General features: G+C 40.1%; 1 protein-coding gene across 2 annotated transcripts; it reads left to right on the top strand.

The window, feature by feature from the left end:
- The first annotated feature begins 2,562 nt into the window (after positions 1-2,562).
- Positions 2,563-12,024, top strand: LOC118123138 (NACHT, LRR and PYD domains-containing protein 12). Of its 2 annotated transcripts, none has more exons than XM_035180300.2 (10): positions 2,563-2,701; positions 4,038-4,349; positions 4,429-4,536; positions 5,755-7,624; positions 7,758-7,931; positions 8,748-8,921; positions 9,367-9,540; positions 10,423-10,596; positions 10,694-10,740; positions 10,963-12,024. In XM_035180300.2, the coding sequence occupies exons 2-10, from the start codon at positions 4,070-4,072 to the stop codon at positions 11,514-11,516; spliced, it is 3,555 nt and encodes a 1,184-aa protein (XP_035036191.2). In that variant the 5' UTR covers positions 2,563-2,701; positions 4,038-4,069; the 3' UTR covers positions 11,517-12,024. The 2 variants fall into 2 exon arrangements, with proteins under 2 accessions (XP_035036191.2, XP_035036192.2); XM_035180301.2 differs by having other exon boundaries at positions 2,569-2,701; positions 4,064-4,349.
- The last annotated feature ends 336 nt before the right edge of the window (positions 12,025-12,360 follow it).

Raw genomic sequence — 12,360 nt, forward strand, 5'->3', positions numbered from 1 at the left:
GTGGACCAGGTGCATCATGGGAGCATCGTTAGTTCGTCGACTTTTTACAATTTAAATATTCATTAAAATTGGTCATTGCAGAGATTAAAACGAGATGTTTTGATCAAACACACTTTTATAACTATGCGCATAACAACAAATACGCAAATACAAAATAATCTAAATGCACAAGAGGGCTGGGACGACGCGAGGTAATTGACGTCATAGATTACGTAAAATACGTCGATTTGCTCAACGTGTGTCCGACGCGTCGTCAGGACAGTGGCTGCGCACAGTCAAAGAATAGATTCACCTGAAGAGCGAGCTGACGCCAAAGAAATCGCCCATGATCATCTAAAGCATAGGTCCCCAATAGGTGGACCGCGGTCTGGACCGGACACGCCGTTCTATACGTACCCAGGCTTATTATTAGATTTTGAAGGAGCATTTCTATTTTAACTTTTCTTGCATTTACGGTGGTCAAATTTTAACCTGCGCCGCTTTTGGTCTTTACGGTAGTAAATCCTGACAGTACAAGGTCGAGTTTACTTCTCTCACTGATCAAGAGAAAGTGGGGAACAAAGAGAAAAGAAGTGTTAAAGCTCTATAGTTGTTAATATTTGTTGAGATTGTTTATATGTGAAATGAAGTTATATACTAAGAAAAAAGAACAAAAGGGGAAACTCAAACTACATCTTTTTTATTTATGTTTTCTAAAATTGAGCACTTTATTTTAAGATGCCTTTTTCATACGCTCTTTATTTTGTTTTTAAATGCAAACTTTATGTTACTTGAAACGAGAAAAGAATATTTCTTATGTTATCTTTTTAGAGTACCCTCCAGTTCAATGTAAAAATTATACTACAATACTATTGAATTGTACTTTCTTTATTTTGATTTTGTATGGTACTGTAAAAGGCAGATTAGCAGTTCAGACTGGGCTATTTTTTGTTGTGGAATAATGACTTGCAATGCATACTTGGTTTTTTGTCATATTATTTTGTTGATAAATTCATTATTATATTAATAGAGTAATAAAACATATCTTTAGATTAATCAAAAATGCTGTAAACAAGACTTTGTGAAACACATGAAAGACATGAAAAACCCCACTTTGCTGTAATGTATTTGTGGAACTAAAATGTAGTTTTAAAATAATGTTAAAATTTCAATGTTTCATTTTCATCCTCAACCAGTGGACATTAATGAGCAGAACCAAGTCAGCACTAAAAATGAAGACAAAGAGGTGCTGGTATTGAAGGTAAAGGTGAGTTCTTTGTGAGCTTCTATCTCACAGCTTCTGTTGCTGACTTTTTTATATATTATATGGATGTAGCGATATAGAGATAATGCTGGAGAAGAAGAATATATTTTTCATAACAATATGATTTATATTAATAATAATAATCGAAGCAGCAGAGACTATCAGGTGCTTGTCAGATGACAGACAGTGGACTTCAGAGGAGATAAAGACATTGGACATAGTGCAAACATGATGTTAAAAATCTGACGTGTTGAGATCAACCTATAGTCTCCATAAGGATAATCCTCCTCAATGTTTAACTAGAGTGATACAATCACCCCCTAGTGGCTGGCAGCGGTACAGGTCATTAACCATGTCCTCTTCATGTTAGTGGAGGGGACATAGTACTCAGAAAATCAAAGTTCTCAATGATGGTTTCCGAGTTGATAGCATTCCAGTTGCACAGGAAAAATGTTTTACGTTAGCCAGCTGGCCATTCTGATTTCTTTCGTTTTTCTCGTTCATAAAAGTTGTGACTTTGTTGTTGTCTGAACTTGTTTCTGTCCATCATCAGTTAAACATCTGAATGTTTGAGTCATTAAATTCAAAATTTAAAATGTTTTTACAGACAAAATTTAAATTAAATTAAAGCAAAGCTTATAATAATTCAATATGCGGCTAACGCCGTAGTAACACGTCCGCATAGAGTTTATGAACAGTACTATCTGTACAACTAATTTAATGAGAGCTTTTCTTTTACTATGGGGGTCGATAATTCCGAGCTCCGAGGTATAATGGAACGGGGCAGCTGGTTGTTACATACTTTGTTGATTGTGGTTAAGGTATTCCCTTTGGGATCTGGGAATTATTGATGGCTGGTGGATTATCCTGGTGAAGTAGAAATTGAGTTGCAACTAAAATGAAGCTCTGCCTGTGAGTCTATAGTCAGGGTTCTAAATTCCTGGAGCAGGAATCTAGGGGAGTGCAGGACGCTGCGTGTTAGACAAGCAGAGGATAGTTCACCACCTGGTGGACAAAATGTAAAACTACATCGGATCTGTAATTTACCTGAGCTCAGTCTGTCAGGTGACACTCCCTCCATTCTGTGTACTGCAGTCAGCAAGATAGTGATTGCAAATATAAACACTTACATAAAAAATAACGTATCAGATTGTTCAAACTAAGGTTTGGATAACGACAGTGTTAGAATACTTGCCTTTCACACGCAATGTAGAGAGACTTGGATGTAAAGACATTTTGCCTGGGAGACTTATTTCGGGGAAGTAATACCCCCAAGACAATCCCTCCACCTCAGACTTGCGCAGCTCACACCAGCGTCTCCACACTGTCACGGGAGAGGCTTCTCACATGTGACAGCAAACATCAAGAGCAATGAGGCACAGAGGACTGAGGCACGAACGTCAATACTTACTCTGTGCTTCTTACACAGAGGAACAATGACAATCTCTTCATTTGGATGTAAGTTATTCATGTTTGACAAATATATCATTGACCTTTATTCTACAGTTACGTAGAGGATGAGAGCCAGGGTAGCCTTCTATCTGAGTATCCACTTTAGGTTAATGCAGTGACTCTGGGACCAAAATGGAGCTTCTTTAACAACATTTTACATGTTATTGTTGTTACTCTGAAGTTGCAACATGTTGTATTTGACAAAATAGCAGAACTAGTCTGCCAGGTCAGGTTCTTTTGACTGAAGGAGATTTTTGATATCGTCACTGATATTTCATTCATGGTTCAACTCAGTTCTCCTATGCAAAGTTTAGAGTTAATCTAAATACAAACACTTCCACATTGTCATAGTAGAAAAGTACATACAACAGCAAATGCATAAGATCAGAGCTAACAGTCAAATGTTTGATAGAATCTTTTATTAATCTCTTATCTATTCTCCTTATAGTATAAGTGTCGCAGAAGAATATTTTATTTAAAAATTGAAAACCTTGTCTAAGCTTGTGTTGCATATGTGAAATCTACTAGGAGTGACGCCAAAGCCTTTGGTTCCTGTTATTTGACTTCCCTTTTAAGTAACTTCTACTGACATACTGTCAAACTGGACTGTTACAAACAGGTTATGTACAACACTGACAAATCACTGTGTTAACTACTCACCAAGACCTGACAGTTTTAAGGAACATAGCTTTCCTGCTTGTACTTGAACTCACAGTTTGGAACAGGCTTTTTGCTTGGCCTGTGGTGATGCTGTGGTTGCAGTTCTCTCTGAAACTGTAAAAAGTAAAGTAAAGCAGTCCCAGAACGCTAGCCACACCTTGTGCGCACCACCTTGAACTGGAGAATCCATTCTCATGGAGGACGAGGCCCTTGTCATGAAAGCACTGTTGTCATAGTCAAAGATGTCACTTATGTTAATGAGTCCCAGCCATCGTTGCTACAGAGCACTTGTCGCCTCAAAGTTTATTATTATTGAACTTATCTTGAGACCAAATCATACCAAATTCAACACTGCACTTCCATGGCACCATAACAATGCACATGCCAAGTGTGAAGCTGATAAGATAAAGGGTTCTCAAGATATGGATCCACATATAGACTGACATTTCTGGAATATAGATTAAAATGTATTCTTATTTTCTACCATCTTCAAACTTTAACAACAATTTTTCTTCAATTCTGATGACTTGTTTGTTTTTTTGCCTTGTCAATCACTTTGTAATCAGAGATTTGAAAAGCACTCTCTAAACAATAGACAGAGCCCACTGTACGGGGAACACTGATCATCTGATACTGTGATATGATCTTTTTTTTATTTTATTTTTTATCATGTCCTTGTTAGAGGCAAAACATCCTCTGATTTATTAGGAACCAATGATGGCGGCAGTTACAGAGCTGCTCCTAGGAACACTGGAGGATCTGGCAGATGAAGAACTGAAAAGCTTCAAATGGTTCCTGCAGCAGGCTGAAATCCCGGAAGGCTTCCCAGCCATTCCAAAGAGCCATTTAGAGAAGGCAGACAGGCTGGACACACTGGACCTCATTGTGCACACGTATCAGGAGCACTCTATGGAGGTGACCATGAAAGTGTTGACAAAGATCAGCAGGAACGATCTTGTGCAGAGGTTGTCCTGCATCAGCTCAGGATCCAAATGTAAGTAATAAAATATATCATGGGGTTTTTAATATAAAATGAAGGTCTTAGGGCATTTATTTGTCTCTTTATCTCTCAGTACATGTGCATGATGTTGGAGAGATTTCCGAAAGCAGCAATGCGTCTTCAATCCGAGCACAGGCTGCATGTCTTCCTCACCCTCCCACCAAAAGCAGTCAGACTGGAGGTAAAGCTATACTCTCTTCTTTAGCTCTTAAACATATGAAAGAGGAATTAACAATGAAACATTGATAACATCCAAAAGCAATCAAGACGTCCCACAGCCATTTGCAAATGTGAAATGGTCTGGAGATGCCAGGCTAAGCTTTGGTTCTTAATTATCAGCAACTGCTACAGAAAAGAGTAATTAGCCAAGGTTACCATGAAGAAATGAAGCAGGGGGAAATAGCCCAGTTTTTACCAAAGTTAAAAAGTACAATAAACAACATATCTATATCTCAATAAAGCCTGTTTTCTACTGGTCACAAAAATGCTAACATCTGCTAACATCTGGCTTTTGTCTGCAGTTGGAATGGAGAAAATCAGCATTCACTCACAGGTCAAATGATTCTGCAGTAGACACTCCTCTACTGGAAATGGCAAAGGAGTCAATCACCTTTTTAGAGGGTTTACCCATCTTTAAAAAACCTTTAATACAATTTTGGTGTGAGGGGTATAATTGACACATGACTTCTTTTTAAAAAATCCATATACACATAAAAAGGTAAAGCAACTAGTTCCGTGCGGGATCTCTTTTAGTGAACATCAGCCAGGCTCAGCAACTTCCAGGAGTCTGTCACAGTAAAGTTATATAGATGCTGAGGCAGAGTTAACACAGTGGTGGTAAAGAAGAGAAGTACCCAGGAAGATAACATTTTGGCAACTGAAAGTTCTGAAGTCATGGTTTTAAACAACAGACTTACTACAGATGGTACAGACAATTGGTAGGAAAAACACACAAAAACTGGAAGTAGAATAACAAAAAAATTCAAATACTAAACAGGAAATAATTGAGTCATGTCAGGAAGTGGTGACACCAGTATCTGGCATCCCACTTTGTTGCCAGAGATGCTACTCAGAAGTACCAGGGTGTGCTAAATTGACTCTACTTACATAAAAATACTTTTTTTTTACATCAATAAACCACGAGTTCTTGCTCAGGGATACATTAACATTTGGATAAGATTAAACCCTGCAATTAATGGTCAACCCACTTTCCCTCCTAGACCACAGCTGCTCCTCTAAAATATGGTCTTGGAGAGAAACAGGCCATCTGTTTTGCTTCCAGTTTTTGCTTCCAGTTTATATACTATATATATATATCGTATATAATGGAATATGATCGTTTTTTATACACAAAGCTTGATATTTGTTTTGATATTTATTTTCTCTGTATGTGAAATAGATTTCCTGCAGCCACAACCTAAACCTCCACAACCCATGGCATTGTACCAGCACTCACTCCAATCACACCTCCACAACAGATTTATGTGTGCACAAGAAGGATGGACTCAAAGAATGGATAAAAAACAGTTAGATGACATCTACATAGAGCTCTACATCACATATGGGAGCGTTGTGAATATCAACACGCAGCATGAAGTCAGGAAAGTTGAGATGGCATTAAGAGAACCAGGGCAAATAGAGGAAGCGGTCAAACTCAAAAATATATTCAAACACCCCTCTGGAAAATCCACACCTGTAAGAACAGTGCTGACCAATGGGATTGCAGGAATTGGCAAAACATTCCTTGTACACAAGTTCATTCTAGACTGGGCGGAAAGAAGAGCAAGTCAAGATGTGCACCTCATGTTCCCCCTCACATTCCGCCAGCTGAATTTGCTAAAGGGGAGGATCATTTGTTTTGCGAAGCTTATTCACAAGTGTATCAGGGAAACCAAAGACATGAGGAAGGAGGATCTTAATGAGATCTTCACAACCCTACAGGCTTCAGGAAACACCAACTACGACAAGAGTAAATTGAAACTTCTCTTTATTCTCGATGGTCTGGACGAAAGTCGACTTGAGCTCGACTTCACTGCTGACAAAAACCCCTGCATTGATGTGACACAGTCAGTGAAAGTAGAAGTCCTGCTGACAAGCCTCATCAAGGGGGAACTGCTGCCTTCAGCTCGCCTTTGGATAACCACACGCCCGGCAGCAGCCAATCAGATCCCTCCTGACTTTGTGGACATCGTGACAGAGGTGAGAGGGTTCACTGACCCACAGAAAGAGGAGTACTTTAGGAAAAGGTTCAGGGAAGAGGAGCTGTGTGGCAGAATCATCTCCCACGTCAAAGCATCCCGCAGCCTCCACATCATGTGTCACATTCCAGTCTTCTGCTGGATCACTGCTACAGTTCTGGAGGACTTGTTGAAAACCAGTGTGGGAGGAGAGCTGCCCAAGACCCTGACGGAGTTGTACACAGATTTCTTGATGTTTCAGATCAGACAGACAAAGAAGAAGTATGGCACAGAGCAGAGCATTGCACACATACATTCACTTGCAAAACTGGCTTTTCACCAGCTGGAGAAGGGAAACCTCATCTTTTACGGAAAAGATCTGAAAGAGAGCGGCATTGATTTTGAAAAAGCCTCAGTTTACTCTGGGGTGTTCACAGAGATCTTTAAAAAAGAGCGGCGGGGGAGGAAGGACAAGGATGGGGATAAGATGTTCAGCTTTGTGCATCTGAGTATTCAGGAGTTTTTGGCGGCAGTTTATGTCGTGCAGTCACTCATTAACAGGAAGAAAAATGTAATGGCGAAACAACAGCTTAAGTTCCAAAACATGCAGATGATTTTTAGCAAACCGTCCATTGCCTCAATCCAAAAAATGGCAGTTGACAAAGCTTTAGAGAGTCCAGATGGACACCTGGACTTGTTCCTCCGCTTCCTTCTGGGTCTCTTCATGGAGGCCAATCAGAATAACCTGCAAGAGCTGCTAAAACACTCAATAAGTACTTCAGAGGCCAATCAGGAAACAGTGCAGTACATTAAAGAAAAGATCGGAGAGAATCCATCTCCAGAGAGGTGCATCAACCTGTTTCACTGTCTGAATGAACTACATGACCATTCTTTAGTGGAGGAGATCCAACAGTACCTGAGCTCGGGAAGGCTCTCCAGTAAAGATCTGTCTCCTGCTCAGTGGTCAGCTCTGGTCTTCATCCTTCAGTCATCAGAAGAAGATAGAGATGAGTTTGACCTCAGGAAGTACTCTGCTTCAGAGGAAGGTCTCCTGAGGCTGCTGCCAGTGGTCAGGAACTCTGTTGTGTTCTTGTAGGTGTAATGATATACATTTTAATTAAATCAATTTCTGATTATAGAGAGTGATTTTTCAAAATAATTGTATTTGTTTTTTTGTACTTCTGTCAGTTGAGGTTATGTTATGTTTTCACAAACTATTCTTCAGGCTGAGTGGCTGTAACCTGTCAGAGAGAAGCTGTGCAGCTCTGTCCTTAGTCCTCAGCTCCCACTCCTCCAGTCTGAGAGAGCTGGACCTGAGTAACAACAACCTGCAGGATTCAGGAGTGAAGCTGCTCTCTGGTGGACTGGAGAGTCCACACTGCAAACTGGAAACTCTCAGGTCAGCTCACTTCAATTTTACAACAACTTGAATGTCACTTTTACATACTTTTACAACTTCAGTCTCTTTTGCAGCAATAGCTAAACAGTTAGATACCCCACGCCATCATAGGGTAACTGTCTGTCTGTGTGTCTGTCTGTCTGTGTGTGCGTGTGTTTGTGTGTCTGAACAAAATAACTCAACAACAAATGGATGAATTTTCACCACACGTGGTGGAACTAACTGTAGGTCAAGCTCCAACAAATACGGTCTGAAAAAACAGATTCTCCAAGACATTCCTGCAAATAATAGCGAAACAATAGATTATATTGATCAGAACATGATTCACCGTCATATGGTGTCAAATAATAAGCAACATGAATAAGTCACCAGAAAGACAGAAAATTAAGATAATAATTCAAAAATATATTTTTCAAGGTAACTGTAAGTCTATAGAAAAAACCTAAAGCTTATATAGATTACGAAATGATTTATGATATTATAGGAATGACATCATCATGATGTCAGAGTGAAATCAGAAAATTACATATAATATACATATAATGCAGTATTGCATTAACTTTTACAGCCAATAATTATATAGATTAACCAATTATTCATTATTATATGGTTTAAAACAGCATTATTACAATAAAAAAAATAGCATTGTCTGATTGGGGTATATATATACAGTGTGCACACACAGAATGTGTCGCCCCTCTGATGCTTTTCATTTTAACATAGAAAATGATACACAAAGTGTGTATTTCTTTGTCCGCTCAAAGGGATGTCAAGTTAAACTTTTGTGAGCTAATCTTGTTTGTGACTTGTCTGCAGGCTGAGTGGCTGTAACCTGTCAGAGAGAAGCTGTGCAGCTCTGTCCTCGGCCCTCAGCTCCCACTCCTCCAGTCTGAGAGAGCTGGACCTGAGTAACAACAACCTGCAGGATTCAGGAGTGAAGCTGCTCTCTGGTGGACTGATAAGCTGCTGCTGTAAAATAGAAATGATCAGGTTGAGATCAATGTAACTGCGAGTTAAAATTTTCCTTGTGGTCCAGCACATGACATTATTCAAATTGACCAACAGCTTGACTAATTGCATGTCCAATTAACCTAATGATCAGCACATTAACCTAAGAAATAAAAATGTTGGATGACTCCAGTGAGCACAGCACTGCTCATTTGGCTGTCATGACAATCAGAGGCAGTCTGTGGTAAAATTATAGCATGACAACAAATCTGATTCTGGAAGGTGGCTTTGCTGAACCCGAACTACCAGAAGCAGACAGATTTGGATTAAGTGTTGATTTTCATCAGGAAATATATAATTCATTCAGGACGTAAGAATATGAGTGACACTACATTTCATATCTTTATCCCTGTTATACGTTAAACTGCCTTTCTGGATAAATATATAGCATTTTCATTTTTCATTTTTTTTATGATGAATGATTCAGGTTGGATGTATGTAACCTGTCAGAGAGAAGCTGTGCAGCTCTGTCCTCAGTCCTCAGCTCCCACTCCTCCAGTCTGAGAGAGCTGGACCTGAGTAACAACGACCTGCAGGATTCAGGAGTGAAGCTGCTCACTGGTGGACTGGAGAGTCCCCACTGCAAACTGGAAACTCTCAGGTCAGGAATCCTATCTTTGACTTTTAACGCTTTATAATGCTTTATATGCATCTTTCTATACATATGTGGATTTTCCATATAAATTACAATTTTCAATCAAACTTTCCTCACAAAGTTCTCCCATCTAAATTGCATTTTACAATTTATAAATATTTGTGGGCCAAGGTTAGGACCGTCATGGTTGTTTGTGCCATTCTTAGCAAGGCAAGGAGGTTCTGGGTTTGAATCTGCCAGTCGACCTGGGCAGGTTTGCATGTTCTCCTTGTGTCTGTTTGGGCTCAGCTCCTTCCCACAGTCCACAGACATGCAGCGTAGATTAACTGGGGATTGTTAGTCGCTGTATGTCAGCACTGTGATGGACTGGCGACCGCACCTCTCTCACCCAGTGTAAACTGGGATTGGTTCCACCCCCCTGCGACCCTGAAGGGATAAATAAGATAAAATAGACTTAATTAATCCAATTATTAATCAAAAAGTGTATTCAGAGTAAATGCAGAAGCAGTGCCTGGTAGAAATAACAAGAAAGAAAATATAGAAAATATGTTACATGAGATATTAAAACTACTAGTGGCAGAGTCTTCATGACAATGATAATAGGAATAAGTAAAATGGATGTAATATTGCACATAGTGTTGGTATAATTTTCTGTGTTAATTTATTAGTGGTCCTCCCTGACATATATTTGGTAAGACTATGACTCTCTTGTGTATGTGTGCCTGTTTGTGCATGTTGGAATCAATGTATGACATGAAGCTACAACAGATGTGATCATCGCTGAGGATTGTTGAAGCCTGTTCATCCTGATCTTCATGTTTTCATTTATTTACATGCACGTTCAATCTTTAGGTGCGATTTAATTCCAAGCACAATGTTTGTGTGTAGGTTGTCAGGCTGCCTGGTCACAGAGGAAGGTTGTGCTTCTCTGGCCTCCGCTCTGAGCTCGGACCCGTCCCATCTGAGAGAGCTGGACCTGAGATACAATCACCCCGGAGACTCAGGGCTGACGCAGCTCTTTGCTGGAGTGAAGGACCCACAGTGGAGACTGGACACTCTCAGGTTTGTGGAGCCAAAGGCTGCTCGAAGGCTGGAAAGAACTGATATTGCTTGTAAAAAGAAAATACGATAAGTCTGCTCATTGTGTTTGTTTACCTAGTGTGGATCATACTGGCGAGCACTGGTTGAAATCTGGACTAGAGAAGTGTAAGTGTGTATTTGACTCACGAATGTAAAGATCTTTTTTAATTAAATCTATTCGATAATGATTCACTGCATGAAATCTCTGGGGAAACAGAGCTCGAGTCAACAGAGTCAAATGTCATCTATTTGCAGGACAGGATGCAGCGCGCTAAATACATGTTCGTTCTGATTTGTTCCTCCTGCCTCATTGCCTGCATCTGAACAGTTTCTTGTTTACTCTCTCAGACGCATGTGCAATCACCCTGGACCCAAACACGGCAAACGCATACCTCTCTCTGTCCGAGGACAACAGGACGGTGACACTAAAGAGGGAGAAGCAGCCGTATCCTGATCACCCAGAGAGATTCCACCACTGGAAGCAGCTGCTGTGCACCAATGCTCTGACTGGCCGCTGTTACTGGGAGGTGGAGAGGAAAGGGTGGGTGTCCGTCGGAGTGACTTACAGAGGCATCAGACGAAAAGGAATAGGTTCCAACTGCTGCCTCGGTCTCAGTGACAAGTCATGGAGCGTGTGCTGCTCTCGAGGCCGCTTCTCTGCCTTCACTAACAACAAAATCCATGCGAATGTATGCATATGTGATCCTAGCTCTGTTTTGGAGAAAGTGGCAGTGTATTTGGACTGGTCTGCTGGCTCTGTGTCCTTCTACAGAGTCTCCTCTGACAGACTGCTCCACCTCCACACCTTCAACTGCACATTCACTGAACCGCTCTACCCTGCGTTCGGGTTTGAGCATGTGATCAGGCTGGACTCCACAGTGTCTCTGTGTCAGAAGGAGTGAAGGAGGGAGAGTCACCTCCTGCGGACAGACAAGATCCCACAGGACAAGCAGAACCTTTACAAGAACAGGGAGTTTCAAATATGTTATTAAATAGAAATCATGTTGTAAATATTCAAGATTGTGTAAGATTCCTAGCGGTGATATTGTATCTTGCAACCAACCACCTCACCCTAGTACTGTATGTAGGGGAACCAAAACTTGTAACATGGTGGACTCCACTCCTGATGTAGATTAACATTCATTCTAATGCAACAAAAACACAACAATTTCAGGTAATTGTACACAAATGAAATCACCATCATAAAAATCATGCTTCATTTCTGCCGATAAATCACTGGACCTTTAAAAGATAACGCTGACATTGTTCCAGCACCCCGTTTACCTCATTTATCTGTTTGTGTAATGTTTTTTATCCTCTCTAACTTAATAAAAAAAATATTTTCTCAAGAAGATCTAGTTCAACATTGCTTCCTGTTTCCCTTGTCAATAAATACATTTTTACACCTCATAAATACAGTAAAGACGGTACTTTCATAAAACTGGTCAATGTCATTTTACCACTGGAAGAGGTTATGTGTTTGACTGTGTTGGTTTGTTTAGGATTATGCATAAACTACTGGAGAGATAAGCACAGAATTAGCTGGAAGGATGTTGTATGAGTCAGGGAAGAACCTTCATTTTCGGTGTGGATGCAGATCAGGCGGTGTATCGTGGATTTGTTTCACTATTGTGAGGTAGGATGTTTTTCAATATTTTCAATGATTTTTTAATTCATGGATCCAAATGAATACAAAAATCTGGCATGTTTAAGAGACTGATATTTATGAGTGTGAGCAATTTGATG

This window comes from Hippoglossus stenolepis, chromosome 16 (genome assembly GCF_022539355.2).
Source record: "Hippoglossus stenolepis isolate QCI-W04-F060 chromosome 16, HSTE1.2, whole genome shotgun sequence".
NCBI lineage: Eukaryota > Metazoa > Chordata > Actinopteri > Pleuronectiformes > Pleuronectidae > Hippoglossus > Hippoglossus stenolepis.

Bases quoted from the DNA above. Each gene is read 5' to 3' on its own strand.
- LOC118123138 (XM_035180300.2), top strand. From the start codon at position 4,070: ATGATGGCGGCAGTTACAGAGCTGCTCCTAGGAACACTGGAGGATCTG. The intron at 7,625-7,757 runs GTAGGTGTAATG...ACTATTCTTCAG, and splicing joins AGGAACTCTGTTGTGTTCTT to GCTGAGTGGCTGTAACCTGT. The intron at 8,922-9,366 runs GTTGAGATCAAT...TGAATGATTCAG, and splicing joins TGTAAAATAGAAATGATCAG to GTTGGATGTATGTAACCTGT.